General features: G+C 36.8%; 2 protein-coding genes across 3 annotated transcripts in view; one reads left to right on the top strand and one right to left on the bottom strand.

Moving 5' to 3' along the window:
* Positions 1-381, top strand: part of Ltn1 (E3 ubiquitin-protein ligase listerin) — a 46441-nt gene extending 46060 nt beyond the window's left edge. For both annotated transcript variants that reach the window (XM_089236410.1, XM_089236409.1), the window contains exon 31: positions 220-381. In XM_089236410.1, coding sequence (XP_089092536.1) covers positions 220-279 — 60 coding nt within the window. In that variant the 3' untranslated portion in view covers positions 280-381. The remainder of the gene's footprint in view (positions 1-219) is intronic.
* A 1376-nt stretch (positions 382-1757) lies between these two features.
* Positions 1758-25867, bottom strand: part of LOC149083212 (aquaporin AQPAe.a-like) — a 75492-nt gene continuing 51382 nt past the window's right edge. The window contains exons 3-5 of the mRNA XM_089236408.1: positions 16092-16172; positions 8223-8346; positions 1758-6774 (exon numbers count right to left, since the gene is read on the bottom strand). Of these exons, the coding sequence (XP_089092534.1) occupies positions 6467-6774; positions 8223-8346; positions 16092-16172 (513 nt within the window). The 3' untranslated portion in view covers positions 1758-6466. The remainder of the gene's footprint in view (positions 6775-8222; positions 8347-16091; positions 16173-25867) is intronic.

Raw genomic sequence — 25867 nt, 5'->3', positions numbered from 1 at the left:
ATGACAGTGATATATTTTTCTGGTGTGTTTCTATAGTCTTGGGCTGTTATTTCTTGAGCTACAACATGTGGATTTCTAATTAGAAAAGATGAAAATCTAAATTTTGCAAAAGTGATTCTAATTTGGGTGTTCACTTTTAAGTAATGATACAAGATATATTTTTAGGTTGATAATTATTTTTTGCCAAAATAATCATGAACATTTATTTATCAATTTTAGCGCAAGTGGTTTATCACAAGTAACAACTCCACATGTCCTTTATGTCGAAATTTATGGTGAGCATACTGAAACAGCATTTGCTAAGACTTTCAAGTATGAATTCAGATTTTTTGTGATAAGCAAATTATTGTAAAGGGATTTTATTAAAAACTTATTTATGAACTTTTTCCTTTTTTTCTGCAGTATTGTGTTCTGTTAAACTATTTAATCTTTATAACTTTAATGCAAGAATTTTTGTTTAAACAAATTCTTGCTGCTATAAATCAAACTGAAAGATATTGTAAACATCACTTCTGCAACGATAACTCTCAAGTGCTGAAATATAAAACTTTAATACAAAGAATTACTTTTTTTTTTATAACATGTTCAACGAAAATTTTACAAACCTAGCACATGAGAATGTTTTCTGACAAAAACCATCAAAAGGCACAAGTGAAATTAGTTTGGCACATCTGGTTTGGAATTTTAGTTACTGGCATGCAAGCATAGTGAATTTAAATCAAAGCTTTAAACCGAGGGTCTTCAACCGATGGCTCGTGGGTCAAATGTGGCTTTCAGAGGTTTTTGCAGTTGCCCACTGACCATTTTGAGAAAATAGCTATTTAAGAAAGAGAGAAACATTAATTTCCAAAAGAAAAAATCTTTAAAAGAGCACAGGTCACTACTAAACCAGACATGCACCTCGTTCATATTCCTCTGCGGAACTTCTAACAAATCGGTACATGTTGGAATGCGTGTGTATGTATAGTGAACCTTCCGTGAAGTTTGTTTCTGTGTAATGCTTGTTATATGTAGTGCTGCCACCTGCAATCAATTTTTTTATAAACTAAGAGTTTTTTCTCAACTCATAGCGAGTGAAGTGTAATGAATGAATAATTGTATGCCTATTGCTTTCGGCAGCAAGACTTTTTAACAGGAAGATAAGCTCGCATTTGCGCCTCGAAGTTGGGAACAGTGCTGGTCACTGAAATTCATGCTACTGGATTTAGAACTGTGAGATACTTTCCAGATTTAATAGTAATGCTGTGCATTTTTGGTATATTGAAAGGGCCGTCGTAACAAATTCGGGGGACCCAGAGTCAAAACACTCTTTGAGACATATGATTTCACATATTTCGAGAGGCAAAATTTAGCATACAAAATGTATACATACAGTTAGAGTTTACAGGAATACTGAAAAACACCTTAATAAAAGACATGACTGGAATTATTTAAAAAATAATTTCATAATTGATAAAAATGTATAATTAACAGAAAAATAGCTACAGAACTACTGAAAGAAATAATTTCAGAATTATTGAGAGTGTTTTCAGAGAATTGTTAAAACTGAAAAAATAATCCATGAATAAATTAAGAATTTGTGAGAAATAATTTTATAATTAATGAAAGTTTAAAATTAATGAAAAAATAATTTCAGAATTATTGGGATAAATTTCATAATAAATAAAAAAAATCGGAATCTGTGAAGAAAATTCTGCTATAGCAGCATTGTGAACGTTGCGAGGAGAAAAAAAAGAGAAATAAGCACAACCCAGCCATAGAAAAAATATTATATTTTTTAATGAAAAGTTTCAGATCTTTACTACACATGTGAAATAATGTTGAATGATAGAAACTAGTATAATAAATGCATTAGAGTAGCAAAAAATTACAGTAGAATCGCTGTGATATCAGGTGTTTAATGGACATCTCATGCCCTGCTCCAAAGTTATTTTATTGAATTAATAAATTGAATTTTAAATACACGTGGGAGTGGAGGGTTCCAAGCCAGATAGTCATAGTCCAGAGAGATTTAGACTTACAAACATTTTATCTATTACTGGAGTAGACATTTTTGGTGGGGGAAACAACTATATTATCATCTTCGGCTATATACCAATTTCATGAACCAGACTAACCTGGACAGCCCAGATCACATTACTTATCACTGAAAATATCTTCTGCAGTTGTGGTTTCCAAAACGTTTTGAAATCTAAATTTTCTTCTGAACCATAGCTTTTTATTTTACTTATTAACAATTTCTTTGAATGGATATAAGACACAAGAAATTTTGCATTTATTCTACAGATATTATACTTCTATACCCCTCTTTATAAATAAATAGTATTCCTTCGAAACTTTTGAAAAAGATGTAAACTATAAAAAATTGCAGTACATAACTTTATGAAAAAATGTTTCTATAATTTCTATGTTCAGGAAATTGATTATGAAATCACAGTAAATGCTGTGTAAAAGCTAGAATTACATCATATAATTTTCATTGTTTAATGTACACGTGAAATACATACAAAAGTTCAGAATTGATGATGAAACTGTTTGTTACATTGATTTTCCAAAGTTTGGTCCACTGAATAATGTGTAGAAAGAGGGTCGGTAATCTATCAACATCATTAAAGATTTTTGGGTTAACTTCGATATTTTACCTTGATATCAGAGGGGTTTGGGTTTGTTTTCTTCTATGAACAATACAGAAAATATCTTGTAATCGACTGCTTAATCTCATTTCTTTGTCAAACATCCTTTATAGGCTCAGCCTTGCTCATAACTTGTGTAGACTTTCTGAATCCGAGTTGGACTTTACTGTTAACAAAAATTGTGGCTTTATGATTAATAATATTTTTTTTCTCTGATTTTTTCAGTATCATGTTCATGATTCCTTATAAAAATGTCAAATATTTTGAATAAGGAAAACAGGTATAAGTTGGAATTGTTTATAAAATTTAAATATTATTACAGCAATTAAGGACTGTAAATGGGAATGCATTTTTTAAGTTAGTTTCAACTTCAAATCAATGATAAGTATAAATATTTTTTGAGAAGTGTTATGTGAATTATTTAATTTTTAGTTAATATATATCAGAGATGTCTCACTGTTCAAGGGCAGCACCAGTAAAATGACCCAGATACTTGCAGATTTGTGTCCACCATAAGAGTAATATGTCGAAAAATGGAGGGGGGGGGGGCAATTTAGTGATTAAAATTTTTCCCTGGGCTCTTATGTATTGTTACTTGAGTTACCTTCTTGGAACTAAATATTGTATTTTGGTTTGAGAGAACGTGTTAGTGTGCTTCAATGTTGAATACCATCAACTTGCTATGTTGAAATTTAGATTTGACCGCTTCTCTATGTCTTCGAGAAAATAAATTGTGTCTGGGTGTGGTTCTCTTGTTCAATGACACAATATGAACCCGACAAATATAACACATTTTTGCTCGTTGGAATTATTAGGGTCTGCACATAGCCTATATATATAGTCGGTTGTAATTTTGGGGTGTCATTGTGAGTTGGCATCCACTTCGAAAAAAGTTCCTTCGCTGTGAGAACACCAAATATGCATTCAGCTACTGATACAGAGGCCACAAAAAAATCAACTTCCCAAATGAGGTGGCGCAAAGAAATGAGTAAAAGAAACTGCCTATAACAAACTTTAAGAGCAATACATATGTACCAAAAGGCTGTGTGATGAGAACACAGCTAATTACTGTCATCAGTAGAAATAATAAATGTAAATAGTCTGTAAATCTGGTCTGCTGTGGAAAATGATGTCTTAAATAATGATGAGATAAAAAAATCAATTTAATACACTGTAATTTTACCTAGTCTCGGGCTGCATTTGCTACCCCTGGTATACAGGGTGATTCAAAACTTAACGTGCAAATTTTTAGGGGAGGTAGAAAACAAAACATAATCGCACAGGAATGTATGACCTGAAACCCCAACCTGATCTGGTGGAGGGTAAACAAAGATACAGAAATGACATGCTAATAATAGGTGTGAAAACTCTTTATATCTAGCGATACTTTACACGAGGACGGTACGTGTACACGTTAATAAGTTCCACAACAAATGCTCAAAGTTCTTGCCATACGCAATTATGCACGCTTCAGAGCGCTTTTATCCACTAGAGGGCGCTTATTGGCTTGTCATTCTGCATCTTATCTCCCAGCTGATCAGGTTGGGGTTTCTGGTCGTACATTCCTATGTGATTCTGTTTTATTTTTGTGTTTTCTACCTTCCCTAAAAGTTTGTATGTTGAGTTTTGAATAACCCTGTATATGATGCCTGATACTATAAACTCGGGGGGGGGGGGTATAAAATTGTGTAATCGTGGTTTAAATTTTTTTGTTTTCATCAAGCAAACAAATAATTTTTTTCTATATCTCCCGTTTGTTTTTACATAAGTATTCTTTTATAGGATGTGAAATGATTATTATAAAATAAAAGTTTCAGAGAAGGTTACATGTCTACACAAAATGTCACCTTATCTGATTTCTTCAGTATGACCTCGGATGAATTCAGGTTTATTTGCTTAACTCTGATAAATCTTCACTACATGTGGAAGACATGAGTAGCATGTTACGTTCACCCGGAAAGTGAAAGGATGTGGGTTCGATTCCCCGCAGGAGCAGATGAATTTCCTCTTTTTCCTAAATATATCTTCGCATCACACACACACACACACTCAGCCAGCTGTCAAATACTTCCGTATGAGTAGCAGTATCTTAGCGTGAGGCTCGAGCTCTAACTGGAATATATAGCCATCTCTTATATTACTAAACATTCATGTTTTTCCCCTACATCCTTGAAAAGAAATTTTCCAGATTAAAAAATTTACGATACATAGTTATTTTCTTAAAAGTGTGATTAGATTATGCTTTTTAAATATAGTAAAATATTTTTCACAAATGAACATCTGTATAAATAGGTATACTGTATATCTACATGAAATTTTTTCCATATTTAAGATTCTGAGAGTTTCTATAGTCCATGATTCTTGTTTTCTTTCAAAGAGATTGATCCCTGGAAAACTGTTGAAACTTCATTTTTTCCTATTCAATTGAATCATGATAATTTTTACAGTAATCATCTTTATGATCATCATTCTGATCAATGCTATTATGCAGTGAAACCTTGCTCCTTGCTACAACAATACTGGATACAATTATAAATCTCTCTACAACGATATTTTTTCACTTCATATATTTGAAATTGTCTATAGTCTAATATTAAACGCCTCCTATTACAATGATATACTATAATATGATAAATCTCTCTGTAACGATATTTTTGAGGAAATTTTGAAACTGCTGCAACGATATTTATATTTCGCTCCTTTAATATATTTTGAAATTCCTCATTAGTTTTCTGTTTTGTTGAGGGTGTCTAATAGTGCCGGTGTTTTGCACTATTTACCCTTTAAAATTTTTAATGAAGTTTCCATGTAGCTACTTTCTGTGTAGTACATAAAACAACTAATTGATAATAATTTTTTGCGGTGAATAAACACTGCACATTTTATGGTGGTACTAAAAACACACATATATTGAGAAAAAAAAGCCAGCAACAGTATAAATTTTGCAGCGCCTGGTGGTAATGCTATCTCTCGATATAATGATAGCTTCTGTACAATATTTTTCTTGGTCCTCAGAGTATTTATATCAAGGTTTCACTGTATAAGGCATTCATTTACACAAACTCTTCACACAAAAGTGTGAACAAATTAGAAAAAATAATGTGTTTTCTTCAATTTTTTCCCCCAAGATTCAGACTTATTTCATTTAACTACCACATAATATGTGGACCAGTCATCAGAAATTCTGAAAAAAAAAATGCTTCCTTCGTATAATTTTACATGCATCCTTGAAAAAAACCTATCTTTGATGATGATTTTTCTTCTCAGACTTTAATTATTTGTGTTGAAATTTTTTTTAACAAGAGCTTTCGATTTAATAGAAATTTTACTCATTTTTCTCCATTCAAAAATCTTTTTCATTTGCCAGTCATTAAAAAAACATGAACCATATTCTCTCATGTCCCAAATTTCTGTCCAATAACCAAAAAATTTGTATGTGTGCCAGTTGTAATTTTGTGTTGATGTGTGTAAATTTGTAAAAATAAAAAAAATGTGTTTTTGGTGTATGCCATTTATCCTGAGAAATAAAAAGTAGAAGGGCTGATTTATTCTGTAGTACAGAACACGCAAATATTTTTGCATATTATTCAGCTCATGGGAGAGGCGATCATCCCCATCGTCGCCCTCTGGATCAGCGCCTGTGGGATTTTTTCAAAGATATTTTTTTAACGAAACAATTTTTTTCCTGCGTTTTCAAATAATTACGCATGGCCCCTCAGCTTATACTCAAATTCTACTAGTCTTGGTCTAATTTATCTCATTGGTTAAAAATGTGTGAAAGTTCCTAGAAGGAGAAAGGTTGTTATTTTTTTTTAATTTAAGAGATTTTGGATTTAAAACTTTGATGGATTTGTTCCAATCCAAGTCCTTTGCATAGCAGATCTGGGCAATGAACTGTAAAATTCCGGATACGTGTAGCCAGCTGCCGAAACTTGGTGACTTCCTGCAATGTTTTCGACTGCTTGCATGCTGCCTGCCCTGCTGTATGGGCCAGCAGGCCTGTGAAGTCTTGTAGTTAAAGGTGGTTGTTGTTCGTATATCGAAGGACGTTGCGTCAATCGAATTCTTGGAAATGGTTCCATAGATTTCGCTGACTTTGAATCAGATTCGTCTTCCTCCTCCTCCTTTGCTTGATGAGATCCTAAAAATAGTTGGAGGCAAATAATCATACATATGCATTGAATACACTATATACGTTACAGGGTGTGCATAATTAAAGTTCACTTGCTCTGAGCTGTTTGCAGCTGTGAGTATTCATTAGATAGTCAAAAAGTTGGGAATGTCTTACTGAAAGGATGGAAAAGAAACTGAGATTATATATATATATATATATATATATATATATATATAAAGATTCTTGTGCATTCCATAGCTAGAGGGCGTTTTTTGTGCAAATCGTTATGAACATGCTGATTTTTATGCAAACATGACTAAACTGCTTAAGCTTCATGGCAGGATATCTATCATCTACAGCAAGCAGAACCATTTTAATTTTATCACCAAAAATTATGACGTTGAGTTTACAATAACTTGCTTTTGGCGAGTGAAACTCTTTTGTGACCACTGTAATTCCTATACCAGAAACTATGCAGACATTTTTTCTTGTCTTCAAAAAGGGGCTTTCGAAATTCATCCCCATCCCTTCATTGAGACGCTTCAAAAATTTCTTAAGCTTATGTTGGGTAGTTTAAGCACTGTAGACAGCTCAGAACAGAGGAATTTTAATTATGTATGCCCTGTGTATTTATCCCCCTCCAAAAATAACTGTGTACAAATGTATTATGTCAAGTATTTGATAAATCGAGGCACTGCAATCAAGCCATCTGAACTATCATTCTGCAATTATTCTCTGAATTTTTCATCTGTTCAGCAATACAAATTTAAAAAAACAATTTTTCGAACTTTTTTGATGAGGGGTTCAACTACAAGAAGAGAGGAGGATCAATTCATACTCTTTATTCATTCAAAATTACGGGCAGGGAAGGAACAAAAAAGTGGTGTTTGTCCCAGGTGACCGAGTGCATTTTTGTTTCTAGTTGTGGACCTGTTCTTGATAGCTTATTTCTCGAATCATCCTTGGTTTGTTGAGGTACCACAATGCGGTGATCACATTACACACCCTCCCTATCCAGCCTACACCATCTACAAGTGTAAATAGGTTACAAATACAGTTAAGTAGATAGAGAGAGAGAAAGCTTATTTGCTTAGTATTTATTTCGGCCTGTTTGATTTTGTGTTGAAATCAAATTTGTTTTTACTGCATTCTTGTTGAGAAATTCCTTCGCGATTTCGTGAGAATCATTCATGATCTTGAATTTTGACTTTCAGATGATAAAAATGTTGCTGAGATAATAAACTTAGCAATATTATATGTAAAAATGGTTGATTCATGGTAGGAATTTTTAAATTTGCTATCATAACGTTAACATCTTTTTTTTTTAAATATGGTACCATAATCAGTGATTTCCATTTGTTCATTCTAAAATATTTTCATTAATATTTAACATTCGTTTCTAGTGTAACTTCGGGAGAACTTTAGTGCTTTAATGATACAACTTTAAGTGAAAACAAAGGAAAAATAACACTTTCTTTTGTCTTGGTCATCTTCGTCGTCATTCTTAAGATAAGGGATGATCCTCTTATCGTTGTCGAATATGTAATCGTAAATGAGTCCAGCTAGCAGTCCACCACACACAGGTCCGCACCAATAAACCTGAAACAGGAACAAATAATAGCAGCGTATAATTACAGTCATAATGAATGAATTGTTTATTTTTCCCAAGTATGGCAGCGTGAGATTGACAGGTCATCACCGATTTGTTTTAATTTTTCTATCAGTTTAATTTGAAAATTCTGGTGCAGATATCTTTAAAAAAATCATGGTTAAAACATGCATGCCAATTTTTCTTACCATTGATCTGAACCACAAAAAAAGTTACGTTCAGGTTCCCGAGAAGCTCTTGGGTGTGTTTTAATGATGAGATTACAATTTTTTGATGTTGAATCTCAATACATGATGTTCAATGCGGCATAGCATGGAAATGCTTTTAATGGTTCACGAAATTCGGATATTGATTTCAATTTAAGAGATGGACCCATACTTAAAAACAGTCTGTTTTTTTATGAGATTTTAGGATAGGGTGAAAGTAGAATTGTGTAAGTCAAATACTAATTTTAAATCCCCCCCCCCCTTAGCATTAGATTTCTTTTAACTTTTTCTTGCTGAGTCTTTTTGAAATAAATGTGAATCAGTCTCTTGAAATACGAGTGAGTGCATATCTTTCAAGTCTTATGCCGTTTAGAAAGTCTCCCCATGGGGATGAATTATAGGTCCATAGAATTTTTGAATTCACCCATAAAAATATTCATTCATTGCCAGTTTCCCATTTTCGATTTGAAAGCAGCTGAAAACATGCACAACACTTGGATACACTGTTTCCGAAAGTCTGTCCTTTTTTGAAGTTTAGACATTTTCTCGAATTTCTAGAAAAATACTGGACAAATCGTTCTGAAATTTCGATCATATATCCTTATATTGGTACTCACCATTTCCAGGAAAAATTTTATTACGAGTGTATTTATATATATATATATATAAATTCCTGGAAATGGTGAGTACCAATATAAGGATATATGATCGAAATTTCAGAACGATTTGTCCAGTATTTTTCTAGAAATTCGAGAAAATGTCTAAACTTCAAAAAAGGACAGACTTTCGGAAACAGTGTATCCAAGTGTTGTGCATGTTTTCAGCTGCTTTCAAATCGAAAATGGGAAACTGGCAATGAATGAATATTTTTATGGGTGAATTCAAAAATTCTATGGGCCTATAATTCATCCCCATGAAGAGACTTTCTAAACGGCATAATATATATACACTGCTGGCCACCGTAAATGCAACACCCTGAAGGACATGCAAATAATATGAAATTTACAACATGCATTAGCGGAGGTGAGATATGCAAATGATTAGAATTTCAGCGCAGACGCACATCACGCGCGCCTGTGGCGCCACTTCAAAGCGCTATTTAAGGCTTGGAGATTTCGACGATTTGAAGTACGGTAATTGTGTTTTTCTTGTGGTTTTTTCAAAAAAACGATCAATTATGCCTCGTAGAAAACAGCGATCATCTTTTGATCAAGTATCCGAGTTCGACAGAGGAAGGATAGTGGCCTACCGAGATTGTGGATTATCTTTCAGGGAAATCGGTAGTCGTGTTGGACGAAACCAAACAACTGTAATGCGGATATGTGATCGTTGGATGCAGGAGGGTACGACGGACCGACGTGTTCGATCGCATCCACCTCAGTGCACCACTTCACGTGATGACAGGCGTATTGTGCGTATGACAGTGACGGATCGCTCAGCCACATCACGAACCATAGCACAGCACATTCAGTCTGTACCGCATCATCCAGTGTCTGCGCGTACCATTCGACGCCGTTTACAGCAGAGTGGTCTGTCCGCAAGACGTCCATTGCTTCGTCTACCCTTGACGCAGAACCACAGACGTCTCCGCCGCCAATGGTGCGATGAAAGAAGGATGTGGACGGCACAATGGAATGAAATTGCCTTTACTGACGAGTCACGCTTCTGTCTGCAACACCACGATGGTCGGATTCGAGTCTGGAGACACCGTGGAGAGAGGATGCTGAACAGCTGCGTTATGCACCGCCACACTGGTCCTGCACCGGGTATTATGGTATGGGGCGGTATTGGATATCACTCTCGCACTCCTCTAGTACGCATTGCCGGTACTTTAAAAAGCCAGCGCTACATCTCCGAGGTGTTGGAGCCAGTTGTCCTTCCTTACCTTCAGGGCTTGCCCACAGCCATATTTCAACAGGATAATGCGCGACCACACGTGGCACGCATTGTCCAAAGGTTCTTCGTTAATCGCCAGATTGAATTGCTTCCCTGGCCAGCTCGCTGTCCGGATCTTTCGCCGATAGAAAACATGTGGTCCATGGTTGCTCAACGATTGACCCAGATTACATCCCCAGCTGCCACACCAGATCAACTTTGGCAACGCGTGGAAGCTGCTTGGTCTGCTGTACCCCAAGAACACATCCAAAGTCTCTTTGAATCAATGCCGAGGCGTGTGGCAGCGGTGATCTCCAACAATGGCGGCTACTTTGGCTACTGATTTTGGCAGGAACCACACTTCACAGAAGTCTATAAATTTAATCATTTGATGCTTGGTCAACATGTTATCTACAAAATAAATATTGTTGCGATATCTCTTGTCTTTCTTGGTGTTGCAATTTGGGTGGCCAGCAGTGTATATTTAGGTGACCAACAAAAAATTAAATAAAAAAAATGATTTTGATCAACCATATATCAAAAACCTGCAAATGATTTGCAACTTTAAACAAATATACTAACATTGTGCAGTACTTCTATGCATTTTAGTGAAAATAGCATGCACATTCACAAAAAAATATAAATGTTTTTCTATAAAAAATTCCGATTTTCATCGCATGATTTTTGCTTATAACATGCGGAGGTTTAAACCAATTTTTACAAAATTTGCAGAAAACATGATACTATACATGGGATATGATGTATAGAAATTTAAAATGTAACAAATCACATTGTTCAAAGAGATACGAGTATTCATAGTAAATGATTATTAATTGCTCATGCGCAAGAATATAATTTTATTTATCATAATTTGTGTGACTGCCAGATATATAGTGCTACTTATATGAAAATTTAAGCTGAATGTCGTGAAGATATTCAGAAAGATATATGCGATATTGAGAGCCGTAATTCATGTTACTGGCTGAAAATAAGAAATTTTCCTCAAATTGATATACGATTATTTTCTGTTATTTGATCATTTCAAGAATAAGCCCACAGCATTATGCGAATGAGCGAAAACGAGTGTCTGATGCTATGTAAGAGAAGCATAACACGCGTGTATAATGTCAAAAAATTAACAAACTGGAGTCAAAAATGAAATAGCAGATAATCGTATTCGACTTTGTGGAAAACCCCTTATTATTCAGTTACTTTCAGCTAGTTTCGAAATTTTACAGCTCACAATACCACGTCTATCTTTCTAAAGTTTCATGACATTCAGCTGAAATTTTCATATAAGAGTAGCATTATATGTCTTACCTAATTCTGAAAAATAAAATGTATATTATTTATATAATTATTTACGAAAAATACTCATATCTCATTGAATAATGATTTATTACATTTTAAATTTATATACAGTATGTCCCATTTACAGTGTCATGTTTTTGCAAATTTTGTGAAATAATGGTTTAAAACTCGGCATGTTATTTACTTATAGCATGCCGAGTTTTAAACCATTATTTCACAAAATTATATAAACCATTATTTCTCAAGTCATGCGATGAAATTAGGAATTTTTATAGAACATGCATATCTTCGTGAATATACGTGCTATTCTCACGAAGATGCACACAAGTATTGCATATAGTTAGTACATATTTTTTTTAAAGTTCCAAGTCATTTGCAGCTTTTTCTGATACAAGGTTGATCCAAAACCTTTTTCTCTCATTCAATTTTTTGTCGGTCTCCTAAATGCACTTGTGATTAAATTCTCACTGGAAATGGTCAGTAGCAATATAGGGTATATATGAAATATTTCAGAACGATTCGCCCAGTATTTTTCTAGAAATTCGAAAAAATGTCTCGACACATAACCATTTCTTCGGAAATAAGACGGTAATAAATTGGCCAATGGGCAAAAAGTATGGACGGTAAACAAGGCACTACCATGGATGTTTGATCCCTGGTGACAGTGTATATTTGTGACCCACGGAAAAGGACGGCTCGAGAAAAAATCTTTACCTATGCGAGACTTATTTTCGGCTCCTCCTGACCACGTGTTTTTTGGTCTTCCAACTCGGATTTTTCGCCCCTTTTAGAGCGGTGGCAATGCCTACAAACCATTTGCGTCAACCACTGTGCGGTTGTCGGCTAAAGTTGATTTTCTGCGGTTTTTCCAACTTCAGGTGTGAATTCGAGCCGGTCTCCCATTTAAAACAGAGAGCAGGCAGACGAACAATACCATATAGACATAACATGAAAATTCAAGCATTTCCATCTTACTTCGAAATATGGAAGACGAATGACAGCACCAACGAGAACACGAAACAAGCACGATTCTGACAATATAAATACGTTAGGGACCACACATATACATTCAGAACATACATTCCGACATGTACCGATTCCTCGTACACATTCCGTAGAGGAATGTTACGAGTTGCATGTACGGTTAAGTAGAAGTAGTAGCAAAATGATGAAATGAAGGCCACGAACCGAATTATATCGTAAAATACAGAATATCAGTAAAAACAATAAGTTAATTGTTTCCGCACACAAAAAAAGTTACGGACTTCTTGAAATCTCTCTAAGGACCCCTCCCTGGTGTATAGTTTTGGTTTTAGTTGCGGTCGTAGTCACTAGTCTGACGTATTTTGAGATGAAGCCATAACGAGACCTGTGCCGTACTGAGGAAAATTCTGGCCGATTTAGTAGGGAATAAATCCCACGAGTTTCCCATAAAAAGCTTGCCTTGAATTAATTCAAGTTTTGAAGTTCATAGTATGTTGAATCAATCAATTTTTATCTTGAAAACCTTTGGAGATCAAATCCCTCATTTCGATTCAAAATGAAAGGTTTTATTTTCGCTTTTTTTTTCTTCCTTGAAGAAAGTTGTAAAAAAGAAATGGTCGGGAAGTTGGAGCAGCGCCATTGTGTATGTGACATGATTTGGGAATCGAGCAACAGCGGTCCAGACTCATCAAATAATCTTTATCGAAGAATGTGCAAAAAATACTAATGCATCACTTCATTCGATAAAAAGGGAGAACCGAGGAAATCATATTCCGGGAGCTGCACGGATTTTTCTCGTGCATGTGTCAGGAAAAGAATAATCATTCAACAAGAAGCACGTCCAAAATTGTACAGTATTACAGATAGGGTGTGACCATATGATCCGTATTTTTCTGTTATTTTAGCCTTCCGAACTTTTTTAAAATATCTGTAGATTTGAATTTCTAAGCTCAACCGAAATCGTAGATGAACTTGATTTCCCATAATTAATTTGTGAATTATTGTATATTGTGAAGCTTATGACTATTATTTCATATACTTTTTATGTTCAATGTTTTTTTTCCCCTGAAAAAACTTAGTGGGGGGGGGGGGGAAGGATTCTTAAAATTTTTTGCGGCGACCCTGTTTCTTATTCAATGCTTATCCGCGAGCTCCACCGGTTCCACAGAGCTGTTTAAAAATGAATATTTTCGAAAAACCTTTGTCAGGGTGACCGATCAGCGGAGCCTCTGACAAAGATTGGAGGTGCACCAGGGCGCCACGGCGCACAGTTTGAGAACCGAAGGGATTTCTGCGCTAAAAAATTAGCAGCACTGAGTCATTGGCGGATTTTATGAGATCTAAAAGGGGTTCAACAGATCGTTTCTTAGTATTCTGTGTTTTGAAAGTTTGTTTTGAGGGTTCTAGTGATTCTTTTTCGTTCTCTGCTTTCAAAGTTTGAAAAAAGTGTCTAGTGAATCGCAATCGGACGTGGAAATTCTGATGAAAAGGTGTCGTTAATTGAAACACTTACAAACGTAATATAATATACAAATCGCGAGTTTGAGGCAAAGAATAGTTATATCACTTACAAAGGTAAGACAATCACTCAGAAAACTCTTCTTGAGATAAAATCATTGCAAATATTTCGCCAATTGTTATGTGTAGTGCTGCCATCTGCCACCAGTTTTTCTAACTATGAGTGAAGTGTTATGATTGAATGATTTATCGTTGTAGGACTGTTGCTCTCTGTGGCGAGACTTTTTAACGGGGAGATCGGCTCGCATTTGCGCCTTGAAGTTGGGAACCACAGAAAACCAACTTCATCCGACCACCACTGTGGGGTTCGAACCTGGATCCTCGCATCGCGAGTCCGTCACTATAACCACTCGACCACCACAGCGGCCATATGTTCAATAATGTTCATGTCTGGGGATTTTGGTGGCCAGCGGAAGTGTCTAAAGTCAGAAGAGTGTTCCTGGAGCCACTTTGTAGCAATTCTGGACGTGTGGGGTGTCGCATTGTCCTGCTGAAATTGTCCAAGTCCGTCGGAATGCACAATGGACATGAATGGGTGCAGATGATCAGACAGAATGCTTACGTACCTGTCAGAGTCGTATCTAGACGTATCAGGGGTCCCATATCACGCCAACTGCACATACCCCATACCATCACAGAGCCTCCACCAGCTTGAACAGTCCCCTGTTGACATGTAGGGTCCATGGATTCATGAGGTTGTCTCCATACCCGTACACGTCCATCAGCTCGAAGCAATTGGAACCGAGACTCGTCAGACCAGGCAACGTGTTTCCAGTCCTCAACAGTCCAATGTCTGTTGTCGGGCCCAGGCGAGGCATAAAGCTTTGTGTCGTGCAGTCATCAAGGGTACACGAGTGGGCCTTCGGCTCCGAAAGCCCATATCGATGATGTTTCGTTGAATGGTTCGCACGCTGACACTTGTTGATGGCCCAGCACAGCATTGAAATCTGCAGCAATTTGCCGAAGGGTTGGTTGCACGTCTGTCACGTTTAATGATTCTCGTCAGTCCCGTTCTTGCATGATCTTTTTCCGGCAGCAGCGATGTCGTAGATTTAATTTTTTACCGGATTCCCGATATTCACGGTAAACTCGTGAAATGGTCGTACGTGAAAATCCAAATTTCATCGCTACCTCGGAGATGCTATGTCCCATCTCTCGTGCGCCGACTATAACACCACGTCCAAACTCACTTAAATCTCGATAACCTGCCATTGTAGCAGCAGTAACCGATCTAACAATTATGCCAGACACTTGTTGCGTTATATAGGCGTTGCCGACCGCAGCGCCGTACTCTGATTGGTTCCATATCTCTTTATTTGCATACGCATGCCTGTACCAGTTTTTTTGGCTCTTCAGTTCATATATGTACGTCTATTTTATTTTCTAAACATTCTTATTCAGTAATTAAATATGATTAAATTAGAATAACTTATCTTTTCGAATTTCTTCATCTCCAGTACCTTGACATGTTTTACTAGTACGATATTCATAAATACATAGCGCTGTTATTTTAATAAATCTCTTTTTCCCCCACTCTCTGAATAGCCGACAAGTCGAACTAAACCGGTAACTCGAAGTTTTTTGCCGGCCGCTGCGCATTCGACTTATCGAGATTTGCATGTACATGGAATAACACACACACACATGCTGTACTATCTATCTTGTTCTATGACTTTGGTTTCCCCCCGGGAAAATAAATTTTTGGCTACGGCCCTGGCTTTCAACAATAATTAGTAATTTTTATGGCACTTGGCAAATTTCTGGCGAGAATCGGTGATAACCGGTATTTTTCTGTATGAAATACGATCAATCTAATTATGAATGATAAAATGATACGATACCCAGTGATTGTTCCATTTGTTTATGACAAAAGCTGGTCCCAGAGTCCTTGCGGGATTCATCGAAGCTCCCGTCGCTGGCAGCTATAAATTAAAATAATTCTGTGAAGTTATTACAATTAAATTACAATACTTAAAGCACTCCCGCTATTATATCTGCCGTCATTTCATTTTCTACTCGAGCAGTACCACCGCATACAGTAGGACCACTGTATCCGCTAATAATTGGTACCATTCCCTTCTGCGTGCTACCTGAAACCGCGTACAGTAAAGAACCCCCGGCCTTCTGTAAACTGCTAGGTAGACAGGCCAAAAGCGTCCGAATTTGAATATAAATTTTACTGATGATTCTAAAATGAAACCTCGAAGTTAGAAATTTCAAGCATAGATCGCGTGCGAAATCATAAAACGTGCAAATGACGGCAGCAAAGACTTCACAAATAGTAACAATGCAAGGTTATCACAATTGAACTTTTTCGATTCGGAGGGATTTTGAAAGCCGTTTTGCTACTCCTGGCGACGCTGAATTCGGCCAACAGACACTTCAGTTGACGCGGCTCACCAATTATTAAATTAAAGAAGGAAAGAAAAAAACAGTACAAAAATTTGTTGACGGGTCACTTCATTTTGATAAACCATTTCAACCCCTTCACTTACATTCTTTTGGCAACAAATAGAAAGGGAAAAAAGAGTGCAGTAGATTTCTTTGACCTACAAGCAATACAAATTATAATTACATCATAACACATCACTCACTTCACTTTTGAAATATAGATGGCAGCACTGAAAAATCAAACACAACACTACATACGCACTCAGACTGTAGGTACACACACACAGTTACACTTCCGGCACAACTCACTAGATAGTAAATCGGCCATAGATGGTGATAGACCTTAGTTGTGCTCGGTTTGAAAGAAAAAAAGAAAAGTAGATTTCTCTTTTGCTCTCACCCTTCCCTATGTATTTTCTCGCTCTCTCCTATATATATATTGTGGAAATATACATTATAGTGGGGGGGGGGGGAGTAAATCACTAAACGGGAGCATAGAAAGAACGGTGAGGGGAAAAACTCAACTTCCGTCCGTCCATGGGAATTACAATGGAGCTTCGCTATCATGAGAAAAGACGTTAAAAAACTAAGGAGAGCTTGAATACAAGATATGCAGGAAATTGGTTGTTATGTAGAACTGATGATTTTTGGAAAGAAAAATTCCCATTTTCCTCGCCTGTGACTCGAGCGACGTTCCTCTCGCAGTCCGGGCGAGTGCGCTATCGAGACACTATAGAAAAAATAAGAAATTTCTTCTTTTGAGTGAAAATATGCTGAACGGTACGGGGACAGCAATCAAGTAATGGCTCGTAAACGGCACCAACGCCACGAAGTGGCGACATTTATATATGGAAAGATATCCTGTCCGCTTGTCAGTACAAGATATACGGTAAAACACGGGGGGTTCCTGCACATATGTTGCAAATCTCGAAATAATTCTGAAGAGAAAGCGTGAGTGGATAAATAAGCGCAGGTAAATACAATACTTTCAGTGCTAAAGTGCTATTCAAGTGTTTGCTATTCAATGCTTAATTCATCTCAACACACCTCCTTTCTTGCTCTTCCAGAAAGTGTCACTCATCTCTGGAGAAGCTCGTTTGTGAAAAAAATTAGGTTTCTCTTTTTGTTATAAGAATCTTTTCACTATCAACATTTTTCCGATTGAGTTTCCTTTCTTTATTCGAATACCTCCAGCCGGGCAAACCATATTTGCTCGAATTAATACAGGAAATCGGGCTTCTAAATATGGGACATTGCCAATTATCGCCAAAAATGATGCCAAAAGTAAGTAAAGTTGCCAACTCATACTAAAATCACAGAAAAGTCGCCAATCGCGGGAAATGAAGCTCCACTTGAAATTGTAATGAATTATAAAAAAAAAAGACAAATGTGTGTAAGATGAATATTCGTGTTCGTAATTATCGTAATGTAATTTCTGAGTTGGAAAGATAATTTCAATCGTCGATTAGAAGAGTAAAGAATCAAGTTGGCTTCGTTGGAAATACGTGAAAAACCGGGACATTTTTGTAAAAAAGTCGGGACAGCGAAAAAAAAAACCCAGAAAAAACCGGAACTGTCTCGGGGAAATACGGGACGTATAATGACACTACCCCCAGCACAAGTTTGGATTCCTTGTTCATCTTCCGACACAAATGGCTCTTTCAGCCAACATCATAACAAAAGAATCTCTAGTGTGGTGCTGTTTGGCTCCGGAATGTTCTGACTGTCCATTTCTGTATAGTACCTGTTTTCTATACCAGGGTAAAGTTTCTCGCGGAACCCTTGATGATAACGAGGCTGTTCTACAGCAGAACTCAAAACAAATTTTTGTATCTTTAATTAATTTAAAAAAAAGCATGTCCCTATTGCCGTCTAAACAGCATCATAGCCTCGTGGCAAAATGAAAGAGAGCCTAGCAGCACTTCTTAATTTACATATTTATTGTCATAAATCATTGTGCCAAATCTTATTGTAGAAGCTCCTATTCAACTAAGATCCCTGCATGGCCCCCACAAAGGGAGTAGTCCTGGCAGGGATTCTGCCCGGGTGCCCGAGATAATTCTCACCAGATGTGATTCTGTTTTTGTTTTTTTCACACTACAAATTCATATTAGAGGGGGCCCGTGAAGAGTCTGACGTGAGGGCCCACCAAAGATTTCAGCCTAGAGCCCTACTGCGGGATGTAGGGCGCTAGGCCTCCCTGCCGTGCCCGGTTGAACTCATAGTTGGGGCTCACGAGATTGAAGCCCTGTAAGCCTATTGGGAGCCATATTAACGATTTAAGAGCTTTTATTATAACCCAAAGAAGAATTCTGAAATAATCATGAATAGTAAATAATTGAACTGAAACAATCATGATGCTAATCATTGAATCATAGGGTGTTTATCTGAGTGGTCGGTGAATATCTCCTGAGTATGAAATCAAGCATCTATCCTCAATGGTTTAAGTGAGCACTACGATCCCTACAAAGGTAGAGCTGGCAGGGCTCTAGCACGGAGCCCGGGACAAATCTCATTGTTTTTTGTTTCTTTAACACTATAAATTCATTAGAAGAGGCGGGATTGGAACTTGTCGGGAAGGACTTGCTTCAAGCATGCCACACATGGATCTTTATATGCCCCAGAATTTGCAGATTTATGAGGCTTCTCTACTCTCGTCATGCCGGAGATTGAAGTTTGATCGCACTTATCCGCGGCTTCTTCGTGGAAAGGGCCCCATATTGCAATCGTTTTGGACAGTTTTTTGAGCGCTTGGCTATTCAAAATTTTATTGATAAGAGGCGGGAGTGGAACAAAACCCTGGACCCTTTCCCACGCCTTCGCAGGAAAAGAAGTCGAAAGCAATGGAAGGTGTGTGGGAGGAACCTCTATCAGACGCCGAACTCCCATTTTCAAGCCTCGGAAAAACTTGCAGCTTCGGAATCCGATCTTCAGAGTAAATCGTTCCGATCTTCGATGAACGCCTAAAGGGATTATCGCAACCTCCAACTGAGTCCAGGGGTGAAGCAGTTATCATGAATTTCAACACTTCGCAACTGCTGCTAGAATTGAAGTAAGTCTCTTGTTCAGGAACACGGAGCGGCAATTCGCAATATGAGTGACAAAGTGGACCGATTTGAATTGTACTTGTTAGAAATAAATGGAAAGCTTGCCACCACGGCTCAAGATAGGCAAAAGTTGAGGGAGGAGTGTGATGTGTTGAAATCTCAAGTCTGTGATCTGAAAAACTGTTGATAATTACTCCCGGAAAAATAATCTAATTATACATGGCCTGAACATTCAATCAAATAGTTCTACTGATCAATGTATTTTAGCATTTGAAGACTTTATCGAAAAGGATTTGTTGATCAACAACTTTGCCTGACTCACCGACTTATCTCCCGTTTAGCCATGCTTTACAAGATTACTCGTGGTCATTTAAATTTCGATACGTCCTGTATTCTGACTAAACCTTCCTATGTTTCCAATAGACTTGACCATCCCAAAAAATTAAAACCCATTTCTGCCTCTACAGATTGTTTTAAATTCTGTTTCTTTCCCAATACCATAGTTGAATGGAACAAGCTCCCCTCTACTATTGGTAACTCCCCACGATCACCGATTTCTTGTCAAATGCTACAAAGCATATGTGTACAAATCTACCGTGTCCTCTTGTGTAGGCCTTGAATGGCCAACAATATTGCATAAATAAATAAATAACAATTCTAAATCAGTTTTGATCGATACTGCACACCCCCTCCCGTCTCGTGGAAGCGATCGAACCCGCATTCCAATTATTGTGAAGTTGATCTCTCGTGAGAACAAAAATCGCATTTTTCAAAGATTTCGTGAAAAGCGAAAAAACCGATCTCCAGGTGTCAACAGTGCTCAAGAATTGTCCGTGACCGAGGACTATTGTTTTAACACCAGAGAGTGTCATCTCATCCAAGCAGTGAGAGCCGCAATGCAAGATGGAAAGAGTGTTCACCTCAAAACAGATACTTTAATTACATTTGAATGAGATTTTTCTTCAAATTATTTTTAATAAATTTTATATAGAATTTTAATGCGTTATATATTATGTATATATATTATAATTATAACGCATTATATATTAATACAGAGTGATTCAAAACTCAACGTACAAACTTTTAGGGGAGACAGAAAGCACAAAACAGAATCACATAAGAATGTATGACCGGAAACCCCAACCTGATCAGCTGGAGGATAAATGTAAGCATTTGCATGACAAGCCAATAATGGGTAGAAAAACTCTTTATTTAGCGATACTTTTACACGAGGACAGTTCGCGTACACGTTAAGTTTCACAACAAGTGCTCAAAGTTCTTACCATCCACGTCGCAAGAACCTCCGTCGAAGCTACAAAAGTACGCGAAATGTCAGGTATTTTTGAAAGGGTTCGACAATCATAACGTCGCAGTTGTGAAGCGTGCATAGCTGTGGACGGTAAGAACTTTGAGCACTCGTTGTGAAACTGAACGTGTACATGTACTGTCCTCGTGCGTGTAAAGTATCGCTTAATAAAGAGGTTTTCCACCCATTATTGGCTTGTCATTTCTGCATCTTCGTTTATCCTCCAGCTGATAAGGTTGGGGTTTCCAGTCATACATTCCTATGTGATTCTGTTTTGTTTTAGTGTTTTCTACCTCACTAAGTGTTTGTACGTTGAGTTTTGAATCACCCTGTATATGTGCTGAATAGCTCAATTAATAATTTGAAGGACATATATTTTTCGAAAACCCATAGGAAAAAATGTAAATAGGTGTGCTCACTATGGGACCACCCTCCCGCTTCAAAGAAGAGTTACTAAATTGATTTGATATGTTTACTCTCATCGGGACGTTTTTGTTTAGGAAATTTTCCCCGGACATCTTAAATCATCAACGTTACCCCACTCCTCAAGGGGGTCGTGACCAATACTTTGGGAACCAGTGTATCAAGGTAACAGATGTGAAGAAGGAAAACTCTTTTCAAATAGTCGTATCTTAAGGAGGACAGAGTTTCTAGGACCGGCCCTGGGTACAGTACACTCTCATCGGAAGATTTTCAAAATGTGTAGTGGATTTTTAGCCCATTCTATTTCCAATCGTTGTACGCTTATCACAATTTAGGTCCAAACAAATACGGTGTTTTTGGTAGAGATCGGCAGCCAGCCGATCTTGAGACAATTCTGTGACCCAAATAAATTCGTTAAGAGAAGGTCGTAGCAAATTTCGATCGGCTACTTGTGTTAAGCGAGACGTTATTAATAGGAATTCCGCTCTGTAATGAGGGCCTGTTGTTTCGCAACATTTCTCCGGGTACAAGCATTTATCCAATCATCTTTCATTTATTTCTTTTCATTTCCTTGTCCATGTGAGAAATTCCGCGTAATACCGTGGCGCATAGATTTCGACCTGCTGAACCGATTATAACGCGGCTCATTATGGAAATGAGAAATAAAAATAAGCGAGAGTTGCGTTTTTTTTATTTTTTTTCAAAATTTATTTTTTCGAATCGGGAAAAATCTCCTGAAGTAAAAAAAGAAGTAAATTTGGCTTATATTAAAGAACTGCTGCATCTATTTATTCGTGTCATTTGCGCTTACTTTGAAATTTCACAACTCAACCCATTTCATTATATATCACCACAAACGTTAAATATTCAGATTAGACGTTAAATTTGACGTGTAATGTCCAAGCTTAAAATCAATCATGAGCAAGGCTCGGATGTTGTTGACCTAAAAAAATCCTGAAAAATGACCATAAAAATGACCCAAAAAACTCGAAAAATGTCCTAAAAATCCCAAAAAATGTATTAAAAGCTCAGAAAAATATCCTAAAAACAAAAAGAAAAATTCCCGAAAAATGACAAAAATTGCTATTAAAATAACAAAACAAATTTCTTTAGAAACTGAACCCGTCGTTATTTTGACTGGGGGTAAAAGAAATAAATTCTTCTAATAGCTATTGAAAATCAAATTCATTCTCAGCATTGAATTTCGTCAAAAATTGTCAATGGAATTTTTCAAATAAAGCAATTCATAATTTATGAGTGGGTTGGGAAATCTACGAGACAAAATAGAAATATTTGAAAAAACAAGATAAACTTCTCTCAACATCAACAGATGCTATTGGGTGTATTTGGAGGAGAGGGGAATCTGGTCTATATACTCACATATATATTGTTAATTTCTCTTCAATTTCAAAACTTCTAGATGTTCCCGTGATGACATCAAACACTTTTCAACAGTCAAAAAGTCTATTTCCTTCCTCCCCCCCCCCCCAAATTTTTTTTTTCGAATTTCATGAAGGCAAATTGGCCTACCCCACTTTTTAGCACACTGACTTTATCGATAGCATCAATAAACTCCATACTTTTCTGCATGGACTGAATAAAAGAAACCCTCATAACGCTGATGATTGATGATTTGATCATTTGATCTTATGTTCTTCAATATTCCCAAGGCAAAATAAAGCTTATAAAATCTTACTGCAAGCAGCATTCTTACGAATCAAAATCATTCAACATGAATTTGCAGATTTCAAAATTCCCCTACAATTACATGCAAGTACTATACCGTGTTCACACTTTTGTATAATGAAAATTCCTCTCTCCCAACATCCTATATAGGATCAGAATTTCTTGAATTCACTTGAATTTATTGTTTGGTTAAGTGTGGCCATCTCTTGGAATTTTTACTAAATACCAAATTTACCTGGAATTGTTTCTAAACTTTATTTGTCCTCTATGAAGGAAGATACACGTTTAAGAGATGAAAGTAAGGGACATTCGTTTTTTTTGTTTAAAAAAATTTTAGCCTACTTTTTGTTTGGAAAAAAAATTTAAAGCAAAAAAATATCCTATAAATACTTTAAAAAAAAAATGCCCTAAACCTGAAAAAATGACTTAAAAGTGAAAAAACATTGCAAAATGCGAAAAATGCAATAAAATGCAAATGTCATCAACGTCCGGGTTCTGAGCACGAGTATCGAGAAAATACATAATACAGGGTGTTTCAAAAAGAATCATTTGATTTAAAACAATCATAACTATTCAGCTTGTAATCCGTTTTGATCGAATAATGTATAGGTAGAAAGAGGGAAATCTCGAGTTTCACGCAGTTGCCATCAGGTAGCGCTAACGCTCTTCCTTCGGCCTCCACCTCAGTGTTTATCAAGATCGCGATTTCACAACAGAAATCGTTTTGTGTTCTAAGCTTCGCGAAGTGTGAACCCGTAACAACTGTTCATCACGGGGGGGGGGGGGGGGGGTTGATTCTCCGCTATGGTTTAGATGGTTTCTGAAAGTACATTGTAATGTCTTATTACAATTTCTTCATTTTAAAAAAAGAATTGAGATTAAAAGGGTGGTCTTGGTTCGTGACATTCATCCTATTGACATTACCGATTCCTTCTTTCCCCCCCCCCTCCCCCTTCAAGCTGGAAAGAAAATGTTCAGGAACAAGCTAGTATTGCATTCAAGGTTGCCTGATGGTCTTTCAAGGTTCCCTCCCACTGTCCTCTTGCCCCTGAATAATAGCGGGGCTATAAATTGATTCATCATCTAATCGATTCTGGGCAATCTAATCGATTCACGTGGACAAGACCTCAATATTTTAACATCCTTCACTATTTTCGGACAAGGCCATACTTGGTCTTGGGACCTAGTGGTACTTGGAGGTACCCCCGTACCCTCTTGAATTCGCGAGGAGGTATCAGTAACGTTACTGATTGTGTGATATCCATGTGGTAGTAATAAACTTGGTTGATGAAGCCTTGTCAATATACAACGAGATATTTAATTAATCTTCCAGTAAGAGACTAATATGGTTGAAAAAATAAACTAATTTTCATTCAAAATGCTAAAATATGCAAAAAAATGCTTGTAAGATATGAAAGTATGCCTTAAAATGATTGAACTTCATGAAAAATGCTCTTCGCATAAAAATAGCGAAATATAAAAAATCATAAAGAAATATGCAAAGTCATAGCAATATCGTAGCCCTAGTAATAATAATGCATTGAACGATTTAAAACGTGCGAAGTCCATCCCGCTGTGTGAACTTATTTCCTTCTTCATCTTGGTGGGTTTGGCTTGAGTTTCAGAAGCAATCATCTCGATTAATCCCGCCTCCGTCAATGTGTCTTGATTGCTATTTAATTAATTATTAGATTACTTCTATGTCCATATCATCGATTCATCGTCCATTAACCAAAGTGACAATGTCTCTTATAATCTTTTCGATTGGTTCGAAAGTGTCTTCGGGCACATATATTAGTTAAAGTTTTTACCTAATACGAATTTGTGGATTCACATCTACAGACACTCATCGTGTCGTGTCAGACACGGCAAACATTCTTTAACATAAAAATGGCTGTCAGCGCTTGCGCAACCTCGATACAATAGATATGAATACGTTCATTGGTTCATTCTTTATATTGAAGAATGTTTGCCGTGTCTGACACGACACTGTGAGTGTCTGTAGATGTGAATCCACTCTTGATTTCCTCTATCTTTATAGCTACCCCGGCTACAGCAGTGACACGAATGGTATTAGTGACGGTGCAATTAATTTATAACTCGAGACGTTTAATGTTTTTTGATATTGGCTGCACAATCATCACGCTATTGAGTAACGCGTACAGTGAGCCTTAAATGCTCGTATCATATTCTGATCAAGCGGCTGGATGATATGTTGTGTTATGAAAGACATCCTCTGATATTATACAGGGTATCCTGTAGGTTCTAATACGCCCTTTATCTCATCAACCGTTCGTCGTAGAGGTACGGTTCCAATTTAAAAAATGCTTGAAGTGTGTTGGTACAGGGTGATTTCTAAACATATTCAAGCATTATCGAGCATTAAATTGGAATTATGCCTTTACGACCAACGGTTGATGAGATAAAGGCCGTATTAGGATACCTTGTACATTTGATTGGTCTTGTACATCTGATTTCTTGACGCCTTAATGATGCGCAACCGCAGAAATTGACCTCGTTTTGCTATGCATAGTCAATATGCCGAAATGTTTTTGCAAAGTTTTCACTTTCTTTTGTCTTTCAGAAAAAATTCCAGACGCACTAGAAAAGCCATCATTAACATTTCACTCAAAGTTCAATTTACTTCTTTTGACTGTCATATCCTTCGGTTTAGCAAAAAATCGAACTAAAGAATCTCGTTAAAAACAACGCGATATGTTCTGAAAAGATTTGATGGAAATAACGGAATTTACATCATTACACT

Source organism: Pholcus phalangioides, unplaced genomic scaffold, assembly GCF_987345545.1.
Source record: "Pholcus phalangioides strain wild (caught in Gottingen) unplaced genomic scaffold, Ppha-v1.0 ptg000009l_1, whole genome shotgun sequence".
Classification (NCBI taxonomy): Eukaryota; Metazoa; Arthropoda; class Arachnida; order Araneae; family Pholcidae; genus Pholcus; species Pholcus phalangioides.
This window is presented reverse-complemented; position numbering and strand designations above follow the sequence as displayed.